Source organism: Coregonus clupeaformis, chromosome 7, assembly GCF_020615455.1.
Source record: "Coregonus clupeaformis isolate EN_2021a chromosome 7, ASM2061545v1, whole genome shotgun sequence".
Classification (NCBI taxonomy): Eukaryota; Metazoa; Chordata; class Actinopteri; order Salmoniformes; family Salmonidae; genus Coregonus; species Coregonus clupeaformis.
In genome coordinates this window covers 40,264,265-40,292,243 of record NC_059198.1, presented here as the reverse complement: position 1 = coordinate 40,292,243, position 27,979 = coordinate 40,264,265, and the positions used below count along the sequence as shown (strand labels likewise).

The 27,979-nt window shown below is 43.2% G+C and overlaps 1 protein-coding gene across 8 annotated transcripts; it reads left to right on the top strand.

The window, feature by feature from the left end:
• Positions 1 to 4: 4 nt before the first annotated feature.
• LOC121569175 (protein APCDD1) lies at positions 5 to 27,964 on the top strand. Of its 8 annotated transcripts, XM_041879886.2 has the most exons (14): positions 6 to 736; positions 1,149 to 1,259; positions 1,340 to 1,465; positions 1,793 to 1,922; positions 2,046 to 2,176; positions 2,327 to 2,502; positions 2,614 to 2,682; positions 2,844 to 2,950; positions 3,240 to 3,304; positions 18,733 to 18,816; positions 23,607 to 23,775; positions 24,191 to 24,746; positions 26,585 to 26,906; positions 27,008 to 27,964. In XM_041879886.2, exons 11-14 carry the CDS (start codon positions 23,696 to 23,698, stop codon positions 27,463 to 27,465), a joined length of 1,416 nt encoding a protein of 471 aa, XP_041735820.1. In that variant the 5' UTR covers positions 6 to 736; positions 1,149 to 1,259; positions 1,340 to 1,465; positions 1,793 to 1,922; positions 2,046 to 2,176; positions 2,327 to 2,502; positions 2,614 to 2,682; positions 2,844 to 2,950; positions 3,240 to 3,304; positions 18,733 to 18,816; positions 23,607 to 23,695; the 3' UTR covers positions 27,466 to 27,964. The 8 variants fall into 8 exon arrangements, with proteins under 8 accessions (XP_041735815.1, XP_041735812.1, XP_041735814.1 ...); XM_041879883.2 differs by lacking the exon at positions 18,733 to 18,816; XM_041879884.2 differs by having other exon boundaries at positions 2,844 to 3,304.
• Positions 27,965 to 27,979: the final 15 nt, after the last annotated feature.

The following is a 27,979-nucleotide window of genomic DNA, read 5'->3' as shown; positions in this document are numbered from 1 at the left end:
AAAATCTTTGAAATTGTTGCATGTTGCGTTTATATTTTTGTTCAGTATAGTTTGCATTTGAAAGTCATTCCAAAAGTCTCTCTTATTTTATTTTCTCCGTAGTTCCGAAAGCAACTGTAAAATGGTATACCTACAGATGACAATAAAAAAGATCTGATGTGAAAAAGGGATATGCCAAAAATGAGAGGGAGAAAAAAAGACTGAAGGAAGGAGACCGAAGGAAAAGAGGAATATAAAATAAGAAAAATAAAAAGGATGGTGAAGAGGATGGGAAAAATCTGAAATGCAAGAGCGTAACAAAACAAGAGCACAGTAAATGTAAATGGTAATTGCACAATTATTTACTCTATATTTCATTTACTGGTCAAGTATCATATTTGTCTGAATTGTCTTTTGATATTCTCTGGGAGTTATTTTTTTAAATGTGTTTTTAGAACTGTTTCCCCCCTGTTACAGTGGTTGGCATAATGATATTACACTCAATGTAGCCGGAATGATTAACAACATTGTTTGTTTCTAGGGGGACAGTATTAATAGTTGCACACACGTGTGATGTTATGAATGTCCTTGGTGTTTGTGAATATCATTCATTCTTGCTAATCTGGAATGAACTAATACTGTAATGTTTTTGCCAAATTGATATATCAGTCGAATAAATTTAATAGAAGCTGTTCCGTTCTTTACTCATTACGATTTTACCGATTTCTGTAAAGATTAACAATGAGGTCAAATCCAGGTGAGTAAACGTTAGCTAGCTGGCTAATATATCCCAACTGGCCGCAGATGGCGCTATTATTCATTTTCCGTTATGACAAACGAATAATAGCACCAACTGCCGGCCGGTTGGGCTAGCTGGCTAATAGCTAATCCAAAACCACATATAAATTAGTGTAAGTGTCTTTGTCAAAACAGTGCAGAAAGCCAGGATAATACCATTCCGGAAGAAGAATTCTAGCTAGCTAACTAGCCACACATTGTCAATGTAAAGGGGTAACATTAGGTAGCAAGCTACTTTAGCTAGATTTGGCCTGGCAGCTAGAGATGTTGTATTTTATCTTTATTGTATCTATCACTTGCATTGGCTTTTAAACCTGCATAAACATTTGATGGCTTTCTGTGCTGTAACGAAATAGTGATATGCTTGTCAGGTGGGAGGTAGGTCATTCCAACAATGGGAAGACATGGACAACGTTGGAGCACAATGGTCCACTCTTCCCACCAGAATAAGAACCGTTACCCAATATCTTTCTTTTATAATGGTGAGTTACCACCGTATATACACACACACACAGAGGATGTGTTACTCACTAATCCTCATAGTTTTCCTGTCTCGTGTTAGGTCTGATTTGCTATAAAACTAAGTTTGGCTGCTGAGGAAGTAGCCTCGTTTTACGCCAAGATGCTGGACCATGAGTACACAACAAAGAGTGCCTTCCAAGATAACTTATTTACAGACAGGAGAGAGGTTAGTACCACTGATTTAAATCTAAAAAACCAGCCAGAGACTGATTAAACAGGAAATGACAGGAGGAGAGGGAGCAGAGGAAGAAGCTGTCAGTGTGATTTCTCGCACATCAACAAATAATTTCTGGAGAAGAAGAAAGCATGACAAAAGAACAGAAACAAACTAAATATTAAGATTTGAAATATATTTTTAGGGGGAGCAATAACATTGCAACCATTGTGGAAACCTTAGTTTTTCCCTCTTTATCAGGTTCTGAAGGAGAATAATAATAATAATAATAATAATAATAATAATAACAGAGGTGTGTGGCTTTTGTGTGCTGGATAGCCACAGGGAGAAGATTGGTAACTTCTAGGTGGAGCCCCCAGGGCTTTCCCACGGGCGGGGAGAACACCCCAAAATGGACACGCTGAAAGTGAGCATCCAGCCGGAAGACATCACCATCAACATGCAGCAAGTGAGGGGGCCAGTAGAGCATACAGAACAAACAATCTCCCTATAAGTTTATGCTGCTCCCAAAAGTGAATTAGTGGTGTAAAGGCAATAAGCTTGAAATAAAGTGTTTTGGTTGCTTTTCCAGAGGCGCTAAGATACCAGTGGCCCCTAAGGGCGACAAGTGGAGGAAGGTGCAGCATGAAGACAGTGACCTGGGTGGAGGACCGGGAGATGAAGACCAGACAGAGAGGAGTGGCACTCTACTTAATAGACAAGGTACAGACCTCACAACTATCCTCAGTGTGGTTAACAAAGATCAAGCCTGTTCACTTAACCTTAAACACATATTGTAGAACACTCATATGTACGCACATGTACAGTGTACATCTCCCTCACCAACGTGTGTGTGTCTTTGTGTGCATGTAGCTGGCCCTGCGAGCAGGGAGTGAGAAGGAGGAGAATGAGACGGCCAACTCGGTGGGTTGCTGCTCTCTGAGAGTGGGACACATCACCCTCCACCAGCAGAAGGGAGGCCAGGAGTTCATGGTGGAGTTTGACTTCCTGGGCAAAGACTCTATAACGAGGTGCCTGTGTAGGGCAGGGTGAGCAGCACTGTCTAGCAACTGTTCTATCGCCATTCCTCTGTAGTATGTGTTGTTAAGCAGGGCTTAAACATCCATCTAATGTACACAGCCATATTGACTTGTACACAGGTTTTCAAGAACCTGAAGCTATTCATGGAAAACAAGGAGCCTGACGATGACGTGTTTGATAGAATAAACGTAAGTTGAAGACCCAGTGTACCTGGTTATTTCATGTTTATGTCATGCTTAGCAAATGCTGGAAAATGAGTGTAACCAAAGAACGACTAGCTATGTGGTTCACACAGTATGCTTATGTATCTCAGCAGATACGGTTAAACTTGGTTGTTGTTTGTTCTTAGACCACCTACTTGAACAAGCATTTGAACCAGTCCATGCTGGGATTGACAGCCAAGAACCTTCAACGCTTCCACCACTCTGCAAGAGCAGCTCAACAAGCTCACCTCTGGTTAGTCCACTTTCTATACCAACATCAGTACACTCAGTGCAGGTTTTTGAAGATCTAGTTTACAATAGTTGACAAGAATTCTCAGCTCTTCTCTGTGACATACGTGACCCTCGTTGGTCTTACTTTGAACATGGCATTTGCGTTCTTTTTTACTCAAATGTGCTCTCTGTGTCATAACTATATGAATCTCTGAAACATGCAGATTTATAGTAAGAGTACACTAATGAAAGATATGCATGTTTTCCTCCTCACCTGACATGAGTCTTCTGTCCTATAACCGAGCCAACAGAGCTGTGGCCATTCTCTGTAACCACCAGAGGGCAGCACCCAATACCGTTGAGAAATCCATGCAGGGTAAGGTAACAGGAATGTTTGCGTTCTCCAATTTATGTAGTAGCTAGTGCCATTTTAAAATACTCTATGCCTCTTTTGCAATATTGTGTCTAATGGAGATTATATATACAGTACCAGTTAAAAGTTTGGACACCTTTATTTCTACTATTTTCTACATTGTAGAAAAAGAGAGAAGACATCAAAACCATGAAATAACACATATGGAATCATGTAGTAACCAACAAAGTGTTAAACAAATCAAAATATATTTTATATTTGAGATTCTTCAAAGTAGCCACCCTTTGCCTTGATGACAGCTTTGCACACTCTTGACATTCTCTCAACCAGCTTCATGAGGTAGTCACCTGGAATGCATTTAAATTAAAAGGTGTGCCTTCTTAAAAGTTAATTTGTGGAATTTATTTCCGTCTTAATGCATTTGAGCCAATCAGTTGTGTATACAGAATATAGCCCTATTTGGTAAAAGACAATGTCCATAATATGGCAAGAACAGCTCAAATAAGCAAAGAGAAACGACAGTCCATCATTACTTTAAGACATGAAGGTCAGTCAATACGGAACATTTCAAGAACTTTTAAAGTTTCTTCAAGTGAAGTGGCAAATACCATCAAGAACTATGATGAAACTGGCTCTCATGAGGGCTACCAAAGGAATGGAAGACCCAGAGTTAGCTAAGTTCATTAGAGTTACCAGCCTCAGAAATTGCAGCCCAAATAAATGCTTCACAGAGTTCAAGTAACAGACACATCTCAACATCAACTGTTCAGAGGGGACTGTGTGAATCAGACCTTCATAGTCAAAACCACTACTAAAGGACACAAATAATAAGAAGAGACCTGCTTGGGCCAAGAAACACGAGCAATGGACATTATTTGAGGTTTTTGGTTCAAACCGCCGTCTCTTTTTGAGACGCGGTGTAGGTGAACGGATGATCTCCGCATGTGTATTTCCCACCGTAAAGCATGGAGGAGGAGGTGTTATGGTGTGGGGGTGCTTTGCTGGTGACACATTCAAGGCGCACTTAACCAGCATGGCTACCACAGCATTCTGCAGCAATACGCCATCCCATCTGGTTTGGGCTTAGTGCGACTATCATTGATTTTTCAACAGGACAATGACCCAACACACCTCCAGGCTGTGTAAGGGCTATTTTACCAAGAAGGAGAGTGATGGAGTGCTGCATCAGATGACCTGGCCTCCAGAATCCCCCGACCTCAACCCAATTGAGATGGTTTGGGATGAGTCGGACCGCAGAGTGAAGGAAAAGCAGCCAACAAGTGCTCAGCATATGTGGGAACTCCTTCAAGACTGTTTGATAAGCATTCCAGGTGAAGCTAGTTGAGAGAATGCCAAGAGTGTGCAAAGCTGTCATCAAGGCAAACGGTGGCTATTTGAAGGATCTCAAATATATAATATATTTTGATTTGTTTAACACTATTTTGGTTACTACATTATTCCATATGTGTTATTTCATAGTTTTGATGTCTTCACTATTATTCTACAATGTAAAAATAAAGAAAAACCCTTGAATAAGTAGGTGTGTCCAAACTTTTGACAGGTACTGTATATATACATACATATACATACAGTTGAAGTCGGAAGTTTACATACACCTTAGCCAAATACATTTCAACTCAGTTTTTCACAATTCCTGACATTTAATCCTAGTAAAAATTATCTGTCTTAGGTCAGTTAGTATCACCACTTTTTTTTAAGAATGTGAAATGTCAGAATAATAATTATTTGGCTTGCAAGCCAGCCCCTTTTTCCTCCAAACATAACGAAACATAACGATGGTCATTATGGGCAAACAGTTTTTGTTTCATCAGACCAGAGGACATTTCTCCCAAAAAGTACGATCTTTGTCCCCATGTACAGTTGCAAACCGTAGTCTGGCTTTTTTATGGCGGTTTTGGAGCAGTGGCTTCTTCCTTGCTGAGTGGCCTTTCAGGTTATGTCGATATAGGACTTGTTTTACTGTGGATATAGATACTTTTGTACCTGTTTCCTCCAGCATCTTCACAAGGTCCGTTGCTGTTGTTCTGGGATTGATTTGCACTTTTCGCACCAAAGTACGTTCATCTCTAGGAGACAGAACGCGTCTCCTTCCTGAGCGGTATGACGGCTGCGTGGTCCCATGGTGTTTATACTTGCGTACTATTGTTTATACAGATGAACGTGGTACCTTCAGGCGTTTGGAAATTGCTCCCAAGGATGAAACAGACTTGTGGAGGTCTACAATATTTTTTCTGAAGTCTTGGCTGATTTCTTTTGATTTTCCCATGATGTCAAGCAAAGAGGCACTGAGTTTGAAGGTAGGCCTTGAAATACATCCACAGGTACACCTCCAATTGACTAAAATGATGTCAATTAGCCTATCAGAAGCTTCTAAAGCCATGACATCGTTTTCTGGAATTTTCCAAGCTGTTTAAAGGCACTGTCAACTTAGTGTATGTAAACTTCTGACCCACTGGAATTGTGATACATACATACATACACTACAGGTCAAACGTTTTAGAAGCCCTACTCATTCAAGTGTTTTTCTTTATTTTTACCATTTTCTACATTATAGAATAATAGTTAAGACATAACACATATGGAATCATGTAGTAACCAAAAAATTGTTAAACAAATATTTTATATTTGAGATTCTTCAAATAGCCACCCTTTGCCTTGATGACAGCTTTGCACACTCTTGGCATTATGTTCACTTTTTTATTTTCAACTCCTTATTTCCTTATTTGTTATTGGTTACCTTCAGTGTTTGTTTTCTGACTGTACAACGCAATCTGTGAGAATTAAGCAGCGAGAATAGATGAGGTCCATTTTGTGTTTGATAAGATTTGTTTCTTTTGTTAACAAAAAAATAATGTATGAAATACCTTTTCATTGATATGTTTAGTTTTTGTTGCTGCCTCACTCATGAGTGAATTCCTACAGCCCTTCAAAGTACAAAGAAAAATATACAATCAATATACCAACATCAATATAAAAGATGCAGGAATGTACCAGAATGTATATTGTCTTATGCAGTTTGAAGCTGTGATATGTTGGGCTGTGTTAGCATGGCATGTTGAATTCTCCGATCCTCTCAGAATGTAATCGTCAAAACCTGCCTCTGGTCATACTGTCTGGATTGGAGTTCCTCGTGTTTTACCAGCCTGTTTAGCATAGGTAAATGTCACCAGGCTAAAGAACATGCTTGGACTTCCAAGGTCCGCCTGTAGTGTACGAAAACATATTTTTCTGTTGTGCGCCACTGGCATGGAGTAGTACTGTACACTGTCTCGGGAGATGTTTTAGAGCTACAAGGCAATGTAGTACAACAGTTGTTTTGTATTCATCATCAGGTCTTTACATGCATAGCCTTCTTTATACCTTTTTTGTGAAGCATACAAACCACAGTTTGCCGCCTCCTTTTTACATTAGTGAATAGTGCAGATGTGACTGTTATTACCCTTTCATATGCATGAGCTGCTATAGCCCCAAGTGACGCCAGACTCATGTGGTTCCCCGCAAGACTGTGGTCAGTAGACTTTTATATTGATGTTGGTAGACTGCAACGTGCCACATCAAAACGCTGTGTGCAGCTCCTCCAAAAAAAGAGAGACAGGAAATGTGGGACAAATTCCTCTAGACTGCACCGCGTCTGCTGCCTGACTGCCTGCAGCCCTGTACAAATGGAACGTGAGCAACTTCTGTCATTGAGCAACTTCTGTGAAGCTCATATCTCTGAACGCAATCTTCTCACTCATTTTTTTGCTGCAATAGAGTTTACGTTTCTTTAACCACCATGCCATACATATAAGTAAAATTATTCACTGTAGTACACATTCTGTAGGCCAGGGCCACCAATGAATCAGGCAACAGTCTCTATTTATTTAATATTGCTGCAGTGTATTGTGGGACGTTAGGCCTAATACGTTGAAAATTAGAAAAAGAAAGCTTCTCAGCCCTTCTCAGGAGGGCCCTTGCAGTCTACACATTTCCTCCACCTTTCAATAGCAATCTGAGATCTGGCAGTAGCCTACTGGGCTCTGTCTCAGTAGTAAGCTTTTGATCCCTGCTTTGTGTTGCTGCAGTCCGGTTCGGATACGCCGGTGTTCTCCACTAATCTATTCCAGGCGGAGGGAGTTCTTTGGGACAAGGATTTGGGATTTCCCTCTCGGTTTGTTTTAGGGATTAGCAGCAGAAGGTACACAGTGGTAATGAGCTTAAACACAAATTGAAAATCGAGAATGGGGGAAATATGCCAATGTAAGATGATAGGCATTCACAGAACCCAGTATGCATTTAAGGCCATTGTTTGAAAGAGCTTGTGAACTTTGAAACTTTTAGAACCTGGGAGAAATTGTAGGATTATATGTAGCCAAGGCCTAGGATTTCTATCCTAGAGATATTGTAAAATTAGTGAAATCAAATTGATGGTGGCATTTTTTACAAGAAATTCTGTCTTTGTAGCTCAATTGCTCAATTGGTAGAGCATGGCGCTTGTAACGCCAGGGTAGTGGGTTCGATCCCCGGGACCACCCATATGTAAAAATGTATGCACACATGACTAAGTCGCTTTGGATAAAAGCGTCTGCTAAATGGCATATTATATATATTATAACTTTGTTGCTCAGTGTTTGGACAGATTTTCTCTGCAAGGGATATTGCCAAAAATCATATTCTGACCCTGATTGGTGCTTCCATCACTGAGGGGCTTTCATTCGCTGTTGGTGTTGTGAACTTCACAAGCCCCGGAGGAAACAGGAAGCCCAGTCAGAATGCTCATTGTTCTAGGCCTGCGTTTGAAGTTTGGGCTTGCAGGAAGACATTGTAGAATAACAGCCAGTGGACTTGACCTTCCATACTCTTGTTAATGGCAATTTGCCAGCTATGGAGGTAGAAGGGTTGGTTCAAACTGCTACTGAGACGCTTTTTACTGATCTGCCATTGGTTTGACTCCTTTTTCTCCTTTTCTGGGCTACATTTTTAAATTAGGGTTATTATTAATGACTGAATCACAGCCTACTTTATGGCAGTTTACCATTTATGGTTGTGGAAGGGTTGGTTCCTCCCAACTGCTACTGAGACCTTTATTACTAATCCTCCATTGATCATCAGTGGTGGTTTCTCTTTTTTTATTTTTTTTAAATTTTTCTTAAATTAGGGTTATTATTAATGACAGATTTTATAATGGCTTTGCACAGTGGGGGGAGATGCCCCAATTGGACTCGACACACAGATTTCTTTGCACGTGTGGAACGTTTTCGGAACCCCAGAGCCAGAACGACATTCCTTCTTCCCCTAGATCTGGGTGTGTTTGTCTTCTCTTGTTGGTCATCAATGCACCATATGTTCACCACATTGAGATGTCCAGGTGGGCCCCACCTGGGTTTGAAATTAGTTTCAACTGGGCAAGAGCTCTAATTGGTTATCTTAGCAGGTACCCAGTTGGGTTAACATTATGGCCAACATGGATGCTGAGGACTTAGTGGGTCACTGGTGGGTTTCCCCCATGGGGCCCGTGAAACAGCCTGTCATTAACCCAAATGAGCCCCACATGGAAATGTTGGCTGGGAAAACACTCTGCATATTATTATTTTTCAATTATTTAGAGACACTTAGCATTTCAAACTGTTTGCTTGAGGATGAAACATCGACTTTTGTCTGGTTTTGTCTGACCAGACAACAGAGACGACCTGTCTAAAGAAGAATACTTGAGGCTTGTGGATATTTTCCTCAAAAGCATTCCCAGTTCTCACATAAATACGTTATTGTGTTATTTGTTTAGAACAATAATAAATACTTTGTTGCCCATCTACTGCCTTTCTACTCTAGGTCATAGAAGCTACAGTATCAGCATGTATGATTTGAGTTCATGTTTCTGGTGCCTAATACACCCCACTGGGCACACTGTCATTTCAATGTGGAAATTTGGGTAATAATTGGTAGAGATGTTGATCAATGAGATTTCAACCATTATTCACCCACTCAAAAAGATAGCCAGAAGTTTGTTGAATTCCCAATGGGTTATCACTATGCTTTCAACCATCTAAAAGTGTAACAAAGTTCAAATGGGAATACAATGACAGATATTTTGTATTTATAAAACGAGTTAATGTGTTATCACTGTTTCATCTAATAGCACAACCAAATGACCTGGATTGCAGTTGAGATTACATTAAAAGTACATTAATGCTGTTCAAGATTCTGTACAGATTATTATAGTAACTGTGAAGATCTCCACAGACCCGCGACCTTTGCATGCTATCTTGAGCATGTACGCTTTCTATGATTAGGCTACATAAGAAGATATTTATAGTTACAGTAACCTGTGGCCATGGATGTGTTACTCATTTTAAGGTTGAATAAATACTGTTACGTTAGTTTGTAAGATAGCCTTAACTTTAGGCTATTTACAGTGTTACAAAAGTCATATTGAATCGTGTTCTGTTCACAACGCAACCAAATATCAACATTTAAAGCAGCTGTATCTAATGCTTGTATAGTTAAATCTGAGCCACTGGCTTAATCCTATTCTTTAACTTGTGGTTTAGTTGGAGATGTGAATCCAACATACACTGCTCAAAAAAATAAAGGGAACACTAAAATAACACATCCTAGATCTGAATGAATGAAATCATCTTATTAAATACTTTTTTCTTTACATAGTTGAATATGCTGACAACAAAATCACACAAAAATTATCAATGGAAATCAAATTTATCAACCCATGGAGGTCTGGATTTGGAGTCACCCTCAAAATTAAAGTGGAAAACCACACTACAGGCTGATCCAACTTTAATGTAATGTCCTTAAAACAAGTCAAAATGAGGCTCAGTAGTGTGTGTGGCCTCCACATGCCTGTATGACCTCCCTGCAACGCCTGGGCATGCTCCTGATGAGGTGGCGGATGGTCTCCTGAGGGATCTCCTCCCAGACCTGGACTAAAGCATCCGCCAACTCCTGGACAGTCTGTCGAGTGGCGCAGTGGTCTAAGGCACTGCATCGCAGTGCTAGCTGTGTCACTAGAGATCCTGGTTCGAATCCAGGCTCTGTCGTAGCCGGCCGCGACCGGGAGACCCATGGGGTGGCGCACAATTGGCCCAGCATTGTCCAGGGTAGGGGAGGGAATGGCCGGCAGGGATGTAGCTCAGTTGGTAGAGCATGGCGTTTGCAACGCCAGGGTTGTGGGTTCGTTTCCCACGGGGGTTATAAAAAATTATGTATGCACTAACTGTAAGTCGCTCTGGATAAGAGCATCTGCTAAATGACTAAAATGTAAAATGTAATGTAAATGTGGTGCAACGTGGCGTTGGTGGATGGAGCGAGACATGATGTCCCAGATGTGCTCAATTGGATTCAGGTCTGGGGAACGGGTGGGCCAGTCCATAGCATCAATGCCTTCCTCTTGCAGGAACTGCTGACACACTCCAGCCACATGAGGTCTAGCATTGTCTTGCATTAGGAGGAACCCAGGGCCAACCGCACCAGCATATGGTCTCACAAGGGGTCTGAGGATGTCATCTCGGTACCTAATGGCAGTCAGGCTACCTCTGGCGAGCACATGGAGGGCTGTGCGGCCCCCCAAAGAAATGCCACCCCACACCATGACTGACCCACCGCCAAACCGGTCATGCTGGAGGATATTGCAGGCAGCAGAACGTTCTCCACAGCGTCTCCAGACTCTGTCACGTCTGTCACATGTGCTCAGTGTGAACCTGCTTTCATCTGTGAAGAGCACAGGGCGCCAGTGGCGGATTTGCCAATCTTGGTGTTCTCTGGCAAATGCCAAACGTCCTGCACGGTGTTGGGCTGTAAGCACAATCCCCACCTGTGGACGTCGGGCCCTCATACCACCCTCATGGAGTCTGTTTCTGACCGTTTGAGCAGACACATGCACATTTGTGGCCTGCTGGAGGTCATTTTGCAGGGCTCTGGCAGTGCTCCTCCTGCTCCTCCTTGCACAAAGGCGGAGGTAGCAGTCCTGCTGCTGGGTTGTTGCCCTCCTACGGCCTCCTCCACGTCTCCTGATGTACTGGCCTGTCTCCTGGTAGCGCCTCCATGCTCTGGACACTACACTGACAGACACAGCAAACCTTCTTGCCACAGCTCGCATTGATGTGCCATCCTGGATGAGCTGCACTACCTGAGCCACTTGTGTGGGTTGTAGACTCCGTCTCATGCTACCACTAGAGTGAAAGCACCGCCAGCATTCAAAAGTGACCAAAACATCAGCCAGGAAGCATAGGAACTGAGAAGTGGTCTGTGGTCACCACCTGCAAAACCAGTCCTTTATTGGGGGTGTCTTGCTAATTGCCTATAATTTCCACCTGTTGTCTATTCCATTTGCACAACAGCATGTGCAATTTATTGTCAATCAGTGTTGCTTCCTAAGTGGACAGTTTGATTTCACAGAAGTGTGATTGACTTGGAGTTACATTGTGTTGTTTAAGTGTTCCCTTTATTTTTTTGAGCAGTTTATTATTTGTTAACTTGTCAACAAGTTAATAGACTATTTACTGTATTGCAAAGTGATGTTGAATTGTGATTGGTTATCAACCCAACCAAATATCAACCTTTGAAGGAGATGTAGCTTTTGTGCTACTGACTTAGTCTGGCTTTAATTCCAGTTTCTCTAAAATTATAAATTGATATGTTGGATTCACATCTCCATCTCAACCAAAAATCTAAGTTAAAGAATGCACTTTAAAGTTTGATTTGATTTAGTCCTATTCTTTAACTTAGGTTTTTGGTTGAGATGGAGACGTGAATCCAACATATGAATTATTAACCTGAAGATTACATTTGTGTCACGATCGTCGAACACAGTGGACCAATGCGCAGCGTGATTTGCGAACATACTAATTTTATTAGAGTACCACACGAACAAAACAACAAAACGATCCGTGACGTCCTTGGTAACAGACACTAACCATACACGGAACAAGATCCCACAAAACACTGTGGAAAACAGGCTGCCTAAGTATGGTTCCCAATCAGAGACAACAATCAACAGCTGATTCACGTTGCCTCTGATTGAGAACCACACCGGCCAACATAGAAAACACATCAGCTAGATAAACAACCTAGAACACAGACACATAGAAACAACACACCCTGGCTCAACATAACAGAGTCCCAGAGCCAGGGCGTGACAGTACCCCCCCCCAAAGGCGCGGACTGCGACCGCGCCAAACATAAACCGAACAGGGGAGGGCCGGGTGGGCATTCCTCCTCGGAGGCGGTTCCGGCTCCGGGCTTGACCACCACCCTCCGTAGCGCCCCTGGTCCGGTCCCGCTGGCTGGAGCTGGACTGGACATCGGTGGAGCGGATTGCTTAGGCTCCGATGTGGAGCAGCTGACCGGTACCTGACCAGGCACCGGTGACCCAGGCACGGGCTGTGCCGGACTGACGACGCGCACCACAGGCTTGGTGCGGGGAGCAGGAATGGGCCAGACCGGGCTGACGACGCACACCACAGGCTTGGTGCGAGGAGCAGGGACGGGCCGAACCGGGCTGACGAAGCGCACTACAGGCTTGGTGCGGGGAGCAGGAACAGGCCGGGCCGGGCTGGCGACGCGCACCATTGGCTTGGTGCGGGGATCAGAAACAGGCCGGGCCGGGCTGGCGACGCGCACCATTGGCTTGGTGCGGGGAGCAGGAACATGCCGGACCGGGCTGGCGACGCGCATCACAGGCTTGGTGCGAGGGACAGGAACAGGCCGGACCGCACTGGGAACACACACCACTGGCCTTACCCGGGGATCAGGAACGGGCCGGACCGGACTGGCAACACACCTCAGTACCTCTTGCCGTGCCTCTACATTTTCCTTCCCTCTACTCGCCAATGGCTCCCGTAACCCGGTGGCCTTCTCTCCTCGTCCACTAACTCGCCCCTTATCTGCCTCCAGCAGCCCCGTCGTCCACGGTGTGAGCCCCCCCCTAAACATTTCTTGGGTTTGTCTCTCCCCCGTGGCTATGGCCTCCATAGCTCTCGCCAGACTCTCCATCTTCTGCTCCCAAGTCCAACCTCTCTACTCCTCACGCGGCTTGACCCAGTCGAGGTTGATATCCATTAGAGTCCTCTCTGGCGTTGGCTCCTGGACACGCTGCTTGACCCAGTCGAGGTTGATATCCATTAGAGTCCTCTCTGGCGTTGGCTCCTGGACACGCTGCTTGGTCCAGTTATGGTGGGATCTTCTGTCACGATCGTCGATAGAAGTGGACCAATGCGCAGCGTGATGAGTGAACATACTTTATTTTTGATTCACCACACGAAACAAAACGATACGTGAAGTCCTAGGTAACAGACACAAACCATACACGGAACAAGATCCCACAAACACTGTGGAAAACAGGCTGCCTAAGTATGGTTCCCAAACAGAGACAACAATCAACAGCTGATTCACGTTGCCTCTGATTGAGAACCACACCGGCCAACATAGAAAACACATCAGCTAGATAAACAACCTAGAACACAAAACGCATAGAAACAACACACCCTGGCTCAACATAACAGAGTCCCAGAGCCAGGGCGTGACAATTTGAAATCAACCAAAGCTTGAAACCCTAGGCCTATATGTATTGTCTAATTTTAGTTGATCCCTGGATTGAATTGAAACAATAGCTGTTGATGACTTCACAAATGCTATATAGGCCTAAATAGCATCATTGATGATAATTTACTTATAAGTATGGTTACATTTCATTTGCTCTGTTAAACCTACCCTTTGGAATGACTTCGATAGCAACAGTGAATCTATTTAGTTATTAATTAAGAGAGCTCTCAATAATAATTCTCAAGATAGCACATTGGTAGTAGTCAGTGACCAATATCAAAGCTTGGTTTAAAACCCTGGATGGGAGACTGAAGGGATAGCTGTAGATATATCAACTCTCCAGTAGGAGGTGCTGCCTAGCTTATAGTAATTATTTTCTGATAGTGGATTTAGATTGATATGATTTATTTAAGTGTCATACACCTACCTGTGCCCAGCTCACATGGGCTTATAAGAAACTAGTAAACACAGTACCTTTTTCCTTGTACTCAAAACAAAATAACATTTAACAAATAACATGCATACAATAATCATGGCAAGTACATATACCATCTAGCCACACTACACAAACAATACAATTCTCCTCCAGGCATTGTGAACAAACTGAGCAATCTCAAACACGCCCTGTCTGAAACAAAATTCAAGCCTCTGCTCATCCCGTAACCAGAAAACTTCAGGGTTATCACAAAAATGTGTTTTAAAAAATCGTCATATAGAGGGCAATAAAACACTAAATGGATTTTGTTTTTCGATTTTCCCCAAAAATCACACAGTAGCAAATTCTCTCCTCTTCAGGCGCACTGTCTCTATAGCCAGAGGGAGGGTGTTGGAACTGAGTTGTGCACAAACTTACCTTTGGCTTTTTGTTAGGTTCTGGCAGACATACACTACCAGTCAAAAGTTTGGACACACCTACTCATTCAAGGGTTTTTCTTTATTTTTACTATTTTTTACATTGTAGAATAATAGTGAAGACATCAAAACTATGAAATCACACATATGGAATCATGTAGTAACCAAAAAAGTGTTAAACAAATAAAAATATATTTTATAGTTGAGATTCTTCAAATAGCCACCCTTTGCCTTGATGACAGCTTTGCACTCTCTTGTTTCTGTAGCACATGAGATGGGGTTTGCAAAGGTAATGGCCACTAGATTGATGCAAACAATCATGATATCATTCTGACAGGTAGGCATAGGCTACTTTGTAGCTATTAACATTTAATAGAGAAGGTTTTTGGGAAAGCCTTTCCATCTACAGTACCAGAAGACGGTGGGGAAAAAAAGTATTTAGTCAGCCACCAATTGTGCATGTTCTCCCACTTAAAAAGATGAGAGAGGCCTGTAATTTTCATCATAGGTACACGTCAACTATGACAGACAAATTGAGAAAATAAAATCCAGAAAATCACATTGTAGGATTTTTAATGAATTTATTTGCAAATTATGGTGGAAAATAAGTACAGTGGGGAAAAAAAAGTATTTAGTCAGCCACCAATTGTGCAAGTTCTCCCACTTAAAAAGATGAGAGAGGCCTGTAATTTTCATCATAGGTACACGTCAACTATGACAGACAAAATGAGAGAGAAAAAAATCCAGAAAATCACATTGTAGGATTATTATTTTTTTGTGTGCAAATTATGGTGGAAAATAAGTATTTGGTCAATAACAAAAGTTTCTCAATACTTTGTTATATACCCTTTGTTGGCAATGACACAGGTCAAACGTTTTCTGTAAGTCTTCACAAGGTTTTCACACACTGTTGCTGGTATTTTGGCCCATTCCTCCATGCAGATCTCCTCTAGAGCAGTGATGTTTTGGGGCTGTCGCTGGGCAACACGGACTTTCAACTCCCTTCAAAGATTTTCTATGGGGTTGAGATCTGGAGACTTGCTAGGCCACTCCAGGACCTTGAAATGCTTCTTACGAAGCCACTCCTTCGTTGCCCGGGCGCTGTGTTTGGGATCATTGTCATGCTGAAAGACCCAGCCACGTTTCATCTTCAATGCCCTTGCTGATGGAAGGAGGTTTTCACTCAAGATCTCACGATACATGGCCCCATTCATTCTTTCCTTTACACGGATCAGTCGTCCTGGTCCCTTTGCAGAAAAACAGCCCCAAAGCATGATGTTTCCACCCCCATGCTTCACAGTAGGTATGGTGTTCTTTGGATGCAACTCAGCATTCTTTGTCCTCCAAACACGACGAGTTGAGTTTTTACCAAAAAGTTCTATTTTGGTTTCATCTGACCATATGACATTCTCCCAATCCTCTTCTGGATCATCCAAATGCACTCTAGCAAACTTCAGACGGGCCTGGACATGTACTGGCTTAAGCAGGGGGACACGTCTGGCACTGCAGGATTTGAGTCCCTGGCGGCGTAGTGTGTTACTGATGGTAGGCTTTGTTACTTTGGTCCCAGCTCTCTGCAGGTCATTCACTAGGTCCCCCCGTGTGGTTCTGGGATTTTTGCTCATCGTTCTTGTGATCATTTTGACCCCACAGGGTGAGATCTTGCGTGGAGCCCCAGATCGAGGGAGATTATCAGTGGTCTTGTATGTCTTCCATTTCCTAATAATTGCTCCCACAGTTGATTTCTTCAAACCAAGCTGCTTACCTATTGCATATTCAGTCTTCCCAGCCTGGTGCAGGTCTACAATTTTGTTTCTGGTGTCCTTTGACAGCTCTTTGGTCTTGGCCATAATGGAGTTTGGAGTGTGACTGTTTGAGGTTGTGGACAGGTGTGGACAGGTGTCTTTTTATACTGATAACAAGTTCAAACAGGTGCCATTAATACAGGTAACGAGTGGAGGACAGAGGAGCCTCTTAAAGAAGATGTTACAGGTCTGTGAGAGCCAGACATCTTACTTGTTTGTAGGTGTATTTGATACACTGCCGATTTTGCAGGTTTTCCTACTTACAAAGCATGTAGAGGTCTGTAATTTTTATCATAGGTACACTTCAACTGTGAGAGACAGAATCTAAAACAAAAATCCAGAAAATCACATTGTATGATTTTTAAGTAATTAATTTGCATTTTATTGCATGACATAAGTATTTGATCACCTACCAACCAGTAAGAATTCCGGCTCTCACAGACCTGTTAGTTTTTCTTTAAGAAGCCCTTCTGTTCTCCACTCATTACCTGTATTAACTGCACCTGTTTGAACTCGTTACCTGTATAAAAGACACCTGTCCACACACTCAATCAAACAGACTCCAACCTCTCCACAATGGCCAAGACCAGAGAGCTGTGTAAGGACATCAGGGATAAAATTGTAGACCTGCACAAGGCTGGGATGGGCTACAGGACAATAGGCAAGCAGCTTCGTGAGAAGGCAACAACTGTTGGCGCAATTATTAGAAAATGGAAGAAGTTCAAGATGACGGTCAATCACCCTCGGTCTGTGGCTCCATGCAAGATCTCACCTGGTGGGGCATCAATGATCATGAGGAAGGTGAGGGATCAGCCCAGAACTACACGGCAGGACCTGGTCAATGACCTGAAGAGAGCTGGGACCACAGTCTCAAAGAAAACAATTAGTAACACACTACGCCATCATGGATTAAAATCCTGCAGTGCACGCAAGGTCCCCCTGCTCAAGCCAGCGCATGTCCAGGCCCGTCTGAAGTTTGCCAATGACCATCTGGATGATCCAGAGGAGGAATGGGAGAAGGTCATGTGGTCTGATGAGACAAAAATAGAGCTAAACTCCACTCGCCGTGTTTGGAGGAAGAAGAAGGATGAGTACAACCCCAAGAACACCATCCCAACCGTGAAGCATGGATATGGAAACATCATTCTTTGGGGATGCTTTTCTGCAAAGGGGACAGGACGACTGCACCGTATTGAGGGGAGGATGGTTGGGGCCATGTATCGTGAGATCTTGGCCAACAACCTCCTTCCCTCAGTAAGAGCATTGAAGATGGGTCGTGGCTGGGTCTTCCAGCATGACAACGACCCGAAACACACAGCCAGGGCAACTAAGGAGTGGCTCCGTAAGAAGCATCTCAAGGTCCTGGGGTGGCCTAGCCAGTCTCCAGACCTGAACCCAATAGAGAATCTTTGGAGGGAGCTGAAAGTCCGTATTGCCCAGCGACAGCCCCGAAACCTGAAGGATCTGGAGAAGGTCTGTATGGAGGAGTGGGCCAAAATCCCTGCTGCAGTGTGTGCAAACCTGGTCAAGACCTACAGGAAACGTATGATCTCTGTAATTGCAAACAAAGGTTTCTGTACCAAACATTAAGTTCTGCTTTTCTGATGTATCAAATACTTATGTAGGTGCCTTTGAAGGGGGTATGGGGTTTTTACGCTCAACAGTTTCCCATGTGTATCAAGAATGGTCCACCACCCAAAGGACATCCAGCCAACTTGACACAACTGTGGGAAGCATGTCAGCATAGGCCAGCATCCCTGTGGAACGCTTTCGACACCTTGTAGAGTCCATGTGCCCAGATGAATTGAGGCTGTTCTGTTTTGTACACTCAGTGTATACTGCAAATCATTTTCACAAATTGTTTTATAAAAATGTTCTAGCCCACTGATATCTATGAATAAGGTCCCGGTCGAACACTTTTTTTGTGATTCTGTGTTCTGGCATATTTATCAGTCTGTTCCATAGATGTACCATGTCACTTTTTTGCCTAACCATACATGGTTACCAGCCCATATCTCCACAGATGAAGAGGTTTGGAGTCAGTTTGTGCACACCAAGAAAGCAGCAGATTGCTCTGTTTTGAACATTGTTACAATTAGAACGCACTTTGGATCCCCATACCCCAGCATCATTGTCCATCACTGGACACACACAGGATTTATACAGCTGAGAATAAGCACACTAACCAAGATCCTTACATATTTTCATTTTGTTTAACAGTGACCCCAAGGCTCTACCTGCAGAATCTGCTAGTGATCTAATGCGATCTTCAAAGGTCATGTGTTCATCCAGTGTGAAACCAAGGTATTTATAGAGCCAAGTGTAAAATAATGGGGTTGTACCAAAACAAAAGTTGTGTGCACTTCTCTACACGCCCTTCTTTCTGAAATGAACAATCTGGGTCTTCTCTTGATTTATCGCTAGTCTCCAATTAGTACACCATAAATTAACAATATTCAACATATTCTGGAGGTCATCTTCTGTCTGATCAAAGATAACTATTTAATCAGCAAACAACAAGATCTCCAGGAATATATATGTGCAACTTCAACACGAAGTTTAGCATGTTTGATTTGTAGGGCTAAATCATTAACATATAGAGCAAATAAACGTTGAAGATCTGACGTTGTTTCAAAGGTACAAATTCAACATATTTTATACAAGGTTTGTCTATGTTGAAAATTGGTTACAATGATGACATACTCCTGTGGTTGAAATTTCACCCTCAAAACAACAGTTTACGTTGTTGACTTTTTGCAAATCCTATGTATTTTCTACATAGATTCCACGTCACAATACGTTGACAAATTACGTTGAAACAACATTGATTCAACCAGTTTGTGCCCAGTGGGACCTCAAATCATCTCCGTTTGGGTTGCAATGTTCAACACCAGTGTGGTATATCTATCCATCTATATATCTGCCATCCCTCTACAATTCCTGCCTTGCAGAAAGTGATCGGTCCTCTCAAAGGGCCTGAGTGAAGATAAGGTCAGCTGACTCCCATCTGTGAGGGCCGACTGACCCTTGACCTCTGGGTCCCGCCACCCCCGACGACAAAGGCCACAAGGATTCCATCCCTAATCGGCCTCCAGATCCCCCCTGAGTGGAGAGGAGCCCCTGTGGAGGACCACAGACACAGCTGCTCTTTTTATCTCCTCACAGACACTCACTCACACTCTCACTTGTCCTTCAGTGGAGTATGTCCAAGATTATTTTGTGTCCGGGAAACCGGCCCAAAGTGCATGTAGGAGTGCTTTAATGTTATAGTTTTAAGGCACGGTTTAGCACCTGACAGTCAACATTATGAAACGAGTAGTGGTAATTCACAAATCCTTGTTTCATTGAAACAAGTTGAAACATTGGTGCAGTGGTGTAGTGGAGGGTATATGCCATACTTTTGCAAACTCCATCTCGTGCTACAAAAACAACGCTAATCAAACAACAGTGCTAGGTGCCTGCACACTTGAATTAAAGGGTAGCTACTCTAAAAAATGTTTGGGCAAAATTAGAGTATACCCACTTCTCCAGGCACCACTACATTGGTGAAAATGTATCAATATGTGGAGGGAAGGGATGGGGGATGGAGAAGATGTGACTGGATGTCAGTCAGTGATTGGTGTGGGTTTAAACACGGGTACTTTATAGCTGGTTCACTAATCTTAATAGCTCTTTGTCCAGACATTGCTATTGAGGAAACATTCATAACGCCTCAATTACACCACAAACTGAGTTTTGATATCAGAACCTTTCAATGCCTTCATCAATGCCAATACTCAGTGCTCATTCAAGATATGCCCATTTGTGGACATGAAAGGTTATTTTTCTACTTTCTAGGGTTGCATTTTACATGTTTGAGCATCAAAGTGGCGTCCAATGCAAGCATGTTTTCATTTAGCAACACAAATGCCCTTAGTAAGTATATTTTGGTCTTGTTAAATATGCTTAGGTTCCCTGAAGGGTTTGGGCGAGCCAGTGCTAGGCTGTGCTAGCAGGCTGGCAGACGCCCAGTGAGCACAAGGAGCAGTCTCTCCCCACTACACACTGGTGAGACCTTCTGTGACTTAAATCCAATTTATGCTTGATCCGAAAATGTGGTTGGAGGCGCCATATGGGTGGTGTGACGTAATTGCGGAGCCTCAGGAGGCATGCAGAGACCTCCGTACCACGTCGCTGTGTTCCTCTCAAATGTTGAAACAATGCGGAGGGCTCCCTATAGCTCTGCATTTACATGATTGGTAGGTGAGAGCACAAGGTCCTGTATAAACACAAACTCACTTCCTTGACAACTTCCTTCACAACAGCTCTGCACTGCTCCATGAAGCCCAAAAAGTATGTTTGCTCTGACTTCTGCGGAGGCCGAATCGCAGTAAATGCTGAATGGCCAATGCAGACGTTGGATTGACCATGTAGCACCTTTTAGAAGATTCATATCAAATATTACAGCCTGGTCTCATAGACTAGATGTAACATAGTAAATGTAAATCGGGGGACACTCAAATTAGTCTGATCTGTTATGTTTGGTATGGTTATATAAGACAGATGGTTACTTAAGGCAAAAATTAAAGAGTGTTTGGTCAGTGTGGATGGGTGGGCATATAATGCGAACATCTAGCAACCCAAAGGTTGCGATTTCAAATCTCATCATGGACAACTTTAGCATTTTAGCTAATTAGCAACTTTTCAGCTACTTAGCGTGTTAGCTAGCCCTTCCCTTAACCCTTTTAGTTAACCCTTCCCCTAAGCCTAACCGTAACACTTTTAGCTAACCCTAACCTTAACCCTTTAATCTAACTCCTAAACGTAACCCTAACCTCTAGCCTAGCTAACGTTAGCCACCTAGCTAGAATTTGTAACATATCATACGTTTTGCATATTCGTAACATATTGTACGCTTTTCAAATTCTAAACATATTGTACATTTTGCAAATTCGTAACATAATACGAATTGTAATCCATAACATATCATACAAAATTGGTGATGGGCATCCGCAAATTAATACATACCATACGAAACATAACATATCAAGCTAAATGGAGTGTCTTTGATTTCCGTACAAAATAATACGAAATGCTTTGAGACCAGGTTGAATATTAGGACACTAAAGTTGGCCACTATGTATGTATGACCTCCCGAGTGGCGCAGTGCTAACTGTGCCACTAGAGATCCTGGTTCGAATCCAGGCTCTGTCGTAGCCGGCCGCGACCGGGAGACCCATGGGGCGGCGCACAATTGGCCCGTCGTCGTCCAGGGTAGGGGTTCGTTTCCCACGGGGGGCCAGTATGAAATATATATATATATATATATATATATAAATGTATGCACTCACTAAACTGTAAGTCCCTCTGGATAAGAGCGTCTACTGAAATGTAAAATGTATTATTTACATTGATACATTATAGATGTGTGTGGATACACTGAATCAAAGTATATATTCTCTCAGTGCCTGCATTGATTCTCTTACAGAATAACATTAGATGGAGCTAGAGGGGAGATGGCGAAAGAGAGAGTAATCCATTTGCAGAATCTTGCTATTGGACTTCACAATATTAGGATAAAAAGCTTGGGTGGATCATCTACTTCACTGTTTACTTCAGGAGCAGGATTTCAAACTGTAGGCTTCTTGTATGTTTTTACTCAACCAAACTGATAAATGATTCATATAGCTGAAAAACCCATCAGATCACTGAGGAAATGCAGTGGAGGACAGATTTGAGTGAGGTATTTTTGACCACATGCTGACAGATATCCCTCTCACTACTCAACTGCAAGGCATATTTATATACCACCAAATAATTCATAACCCAGGAGATTTCAATAAAAATAGTGAGTGCATTGGTTATTGCATTTGTATTGCTATAGCCTGATGTAAAATGTAGAATGTAGAATTATGTGTGTGCTGTATTACTGTACAGTGCATTCATGTATGGTGTAGCAATATCTTGAACATTTATTTATTTGAATGTGTAGTATTTTATATTAATAATCATTTATACCACTGGTCTGAAATTTGATACCAAAGCTGCTTTCATGAAAGTGAAAAATGAAAAAGCTCCTTATAAGATGTCTTATAACTTTTGCTCAAATTGTCAGTGGCACAGTGTTGTGAGTGCAGACCTAGGTGTTCTAATACTACAATTGGTAATATGGCATGCTTTTGTTTTTAAACTGCCCAAACATATCACTGGTTATTTTTAGATGCCGAAGTTTACTTTGGTCGTGTTCACTTTAGGATTTGACTCATCGGTTTGATGGTGGGTACTGAGTCACAGCATGATAGTGCCCTCCTACGAAAATATTGCTTGTGTGTGTTCTTCAACTATGACACAGGCAGAGGGCAGAGAGGAGTGCGGCCGTCCATTTAAAAGACAAAAGTCGGATAGAGGAAACCTAACACAATTAATAACATTTCTCTATGAGCAACATTGAAGAACTGCTGGATTGGTAGCCTATATTGTTGCTATGAACTCGTTTTATTTCGTATCAGGGCTGCAAGCCACGTTTCTTAGAATGATTGACAACGGAATTTTCTACGATCTATTTGATTATTCTGGAATGAACGGTTGGTGATGAACCGGGCAAATGGGAATGAGGACAATTAATTTATGATGAACAATACTTTTTAATGGAAATTGGAGTGATTCTTACCTAATAAAAAAAATAATTACGTGTCGTCTCAGTCAAGACTAACAATGTTATTATTCAAATTGATTATCTCTACTGCTTTTCTTTTCAATGGTGAGTTTTTAGCATTAAGGTGGAAGTATTTACAAGTTAATATGTAGCCTAAATATTTTTATTATATTCTATATTGGGCGATATAGCCTATAATGTTAATTTATATTATTTGAAAATGCGATTATAAACGACAAGTAAGTGGATGATTGTTATATTTTCTAGAATTTAGTAATAGATGTTTAGCAAAGCATGCAGTGTTATGTTATTTTGTGTGATATATTTTTCATAAATGTATAATAGACTTCTAAAAAATGCATAATTGCAAGTTTTCTAACTCTTAAAAAAGTGTTTTAATGACATGCCTGTTTCTCCACTGTCCCTACATATGGTTGTGATGGCTCTCTGCTTCACTCAGACATAAGAGCCAGTGTCAGGTCCTTGGGGAGGAAACATGGCCAGCAGCATGATGGGCATGCTGCTATTGTTGCATCCCAGTGTCACTACATGCTCAAGCACCTCAATGGTGGAGGACAGATCTCAGTGCATATGCCCCCCAACATCGCAGGCCACTGGGTATCCACCAGGTAATATACTGTGTAATATGCGCCATTAAACGGTTTGTTATTAACCTTTATTGAATATGTACATAATTGTAAGAATGTATAGTCAATATATTGTAGCGAAGTCAGGGGGTGGACCTGACTGGCGCTTGAACCCGGGACCATGCAGCTGTAGACACTTTAGCTGTTATGTGAGACCTTAACTTATTGAGGAGGTTGCTAGGTGTTGGGTTAAGGTCACTGCAATATATAATAGTACTATTCTGTATGTAAACCTACTTGGCACAACACCAGGTTCAGCTTTAGACCTCTTAGGGTAAAAGCTTAGGTCTTGAACCGACTGGTAAAATTAAGGTTGGGGGTTTGACTCTTACCCACCTGACTCACTGCATAATACTGGGATAGCGAATCATTAATGTTTTGCTCTTTCCCCCGTCAGCTGTGAGGTCAGGCCTGGGCCAGAGTTCATCACCAGGTCCTATCTCTTCCACCACAACCACACTTTCCAGGTCCTCCAGTTCCACTACAGGGACAACCGCTGCTCCTCTCCCACCTACACCCTCCTCGCCCGGGGCCAGCTGCACCTGCGCCAGGCCTCCTGGGTGGTCCGCGGAGGCACCGAGGCCGACTACCAGCTCCACAGCGTCCAGGTTGTGTTCCACAGCCCTGAGGCAGCCAGGGACCTCAGCCAGTGGCTCAACCCCAGCTGCGGAGCTCCGTCCCTGGGTGGAGGGGAGTCGTGGGAGCCCCACATCAGCTATGACCTGTGGAGCAAGGAGGAGGATGAGGAGCAGGGGAGGGACTGTGCCCGCAGGCTGGGTTTCACTATGAATGAGCTGCAGCTGGTGCGTGTGGAGCGGCGCCGCCGCCATCATGGCGTCCGGGTCCCTGATGACCACACTGAGGAGCTTTTCCTGGGGGACGTCCACACTGAGCGTGCCCAGAGGACCCACCACAAACCCTCCAGCTACCAGCCACCCCTGCAGAACACCAAGGTCAGAGTCATAGAGATATATCATATCTATTATTCTCTATCTATTCTACAGTATTTCTATGGTCATCATCACTTACACAGAGAGAATCCCTTTAGATTTGTTGGCAGATACTGTAGTTTCATTTTCAAGTATCCGTGAATCTGTTTGTCAAATCCCTACTAACTGAAAAGTATTGTGGATGTTGAAGATGACAAACTGTTGCAGCAATGATGCCACACATGTACAGTAATTGATACATCATATTCCAGTGCTGTGTACTTGTATTTTCTTTCAACAATCACAGTATTGTCTGTAGCATTTTGTACACGACAACAGACACTTTCTGTGTTTGATTGTGGGCGAAATGGGAGAGAATATGAATTGTGCAAAGCCAGCGGCAGAGCAGACCCATGGATGATAGTGATCATCTGTTGGTTGGTTTTCCACAGCCGCTCTTCAAAGAGAATAGCAAATAGTGGCGCAGTATGCTCTGCTCTGAATTTCTGAATTCCTGCCCTTACTCTGTGGTAGTGTGTGTGCCTGAGGCTGTATGGAGGGCAGATGGATAAAACTGGAGCCTGACCAGAGAGATGGAACTAGGCCTTCAGTTCAGAAGCTCCCTCCTTTCCTCCCTCTCACAAAAGGATCCATCCCTTTCATGTCTCCCTGCAGCATTTACCCATATATCTACCAGCATGTCTTTTTTTTTTTTTTACCAACACAAACAACTCCCAGCCTATAAAGTGTCAGGGCAATGTAAATGAGCTCTAGTTAAAAGTTAAAAGCTGAGGCGATTTATGTTGAAAGTGACTCATTCATTCTATGGTGGTGGAGGTGGTGGAGCTACAGCCAGCCTTGAATGAATACAGTACGCTCAGCTATAACGTTAATCTGATGCTCAACCACTAAGAGTACACCCTGAAATGGGCTCCCCACATAACAGGAGCTTGATGCGCTTTTTACGAGATTGTATACACAACCCAATGAGTGTAAACAGGGATCCAAAACCATAAAGGCAGTCATTGTGTATGATGGTCATCTTTGATGTTCTAGTTGAGTCGAATGAGCACTGTCTAAACCAGACTGTTGAAATGTTTGGAATAATCAAAAACAGAGGCTTTGGATGTGAAAATATCTTATTTTATTTGTCTATTCAACTGTATCTCCATATTGCCAGCCATTGTCATTTTGAAACGCACACACCTGTGGCTGATGCTGTTTAATGATGAAGGACTTTAGAGCAAGGCACAGACGGCACCCACTGCTTTTCAGAAGTCCAACGAGCCCCATCCAGAGAAGAGAGAGAGGAGTAGTAGCCCCATCACAAAGTGCAGTTTCCAGGCCAGGGGGAAGCTTTTGTTTCTTTGCCATGGTGATTGTTTTCATCGCTGCCATCAATCTACGATGTGTAGTGGGGCCAAGAACACTCCCAAGTAACATATGAGAAAACAGTCTGCCATGCCAGCACGCTTCTGCTTTATTGGGGTAGCTGGGTGGGTCAGAGTCAGACAACAGACTCCAGTTTGAATGGCCTTGTTTGTGTTTTTCATCATCATGATTGGTTGTCTGTTGACATTTCAGTTTCCATCAGTGACGTTATTTATCACCATGCGGTAACTCATTAAACTGCTTTGAAATATCTATTCAGCCTTTTGACACATTATACTACTCTTATTGTATTATACTAAGCAAGGTTCTTAAAAACACAAATGTCATAAAACAACTGAATAATGTTGCTGGTACAATGTATGAACACATTGAAATGGGATGCGCTTCAACATCCACAGTCTTTTGCAGGTGTGTATATTTCTCCTTCTTGATTCACAATATGTAACATTCTAAAACATTCTCCATTGCAGAACCATGAGCGTACATGCCTTGTCTGCAGAGTCATCGCCGGGGCGGACCAGCATCATCCTCCCATCCTGCCCTGCAAAGAAAACCTGTCTGTCAAACTACAGGGCCAATGGGTAAGCCAGCGGTGTGAGGTCCGTCCTGGGGTCCTCTTCCTCACCCGCCATTTTGTTTTCCACAACCACAACAGCACTTGGGAGGGCCACTACTGGCATTATTCCGACCCAGTGTGCAGACACCCCACATTCTGCCTGTACGCCCGGGGTCACTACAGCCACGCAGTCCTCTCCACCAGGGTCCTGGGAGGGACAGAGTTTGTCTTCACAGGTAGGCGTTAGTCAAAATAACAAATATATGAATGATCACAGCTTATCATGCCATTATTAGTGTGCATAACAACCTCCCTGATCCCCTCTTGGTCTTCATAGTGGACCACATGAGGGTGACCCCCATGGACCAGGCCACCACCTCCCTGCTCAATATCTTCCGGGGCAACGAGTGCGGGGCCGAGGGCTCGTGGCGCCAGGGACTGGAGCAGGACGTCACCCCCACCCATGGCTGTGCTGCCCTGGGCATCCGGCTGCCGCACACAGAGTACGAACTCTTCCGCATGGATCGAGACTCAGCGGACCACCTCCTTCTCTTCAACGGCCAGAGGCCCACGGATGGCTCCAGCCCTAACCAGCCCCATAAGACGGCCACCTCCTACCAGGCTCCCCTGGTGCAGTGTGCAGGGGCCGGCCACGGGCCAACGGATTGGGGGAGGGAAGCCGACCAGCTCCATAGGCTGGGGAGTAGCTGCTGCAAACAGGGAGGAGGTGGTGGCGTGATGGATATGGTCAAAGTACTGCTTATTGCAGCTATCCCCGTTCTGAATCTCAGCTAGGGTTAGCTGTGGCTGAATGTAGTGGAGCAGCACTGACTGTGCATTGGACTTTGACTCTTTTAAAACAGCATATGTGATTAATGTTGAGTTGCTACATTCTATCATTCGGCGTCGTGTTCAGTAGGCATGAAACTGAAGAAAATGCTCTGACAGGAAGGGAAACGGAGATGTGCTGTACGTCAATAAGAAATGTTTGTTGTCTTACGGTGTGCCCTAAAGAACACGACCCAACAAGTCGTCTATGGCCGTGATTCAATCTAATCATGCTTTGTCGACAATGCCATTTAAAAGTAATTTCCGATTGAGCCGACATGGGACATCCTAAACACGCCACTTCGATAGTTACTTTGACTTTCTCTCACTCCTTGCCCTGTTACTGTTTCTTCCTTTATCTGCCTTTGTGTAGGTACACAAAGGCAGATAACTTAGTGGGTAAGAGCGTTATGCCAGTAACAGAAAGGTCGCTGGTTCTAATCCCCGAGCCGACTAGGTGAAAAATCTGTCGATGTGCCCT

Coding starts and splice junctions, on each gene's coding strand:
- LOC121569175 (XM_041879880.2), top strand. CDS start 3,187: ATGTTTTCCTCCTCACCTGACATGAGTCTTCTGTCCTATAACCGAGCC. Junction 3,305..23,606: donor CGTTGAGAAATCCATGCAGG/GTAAGGTAACAG, acceptor TGCTTCACTCAG/ACATAAGAGCCAGTGTCAGG. Junction 23,776..24,190: donor GGCCACTGGGTATCCACCAG/GTAATATACTGT, acceptor TTCCCCCGTCAG/CTGTGAGGTCAGGCCTGGGC.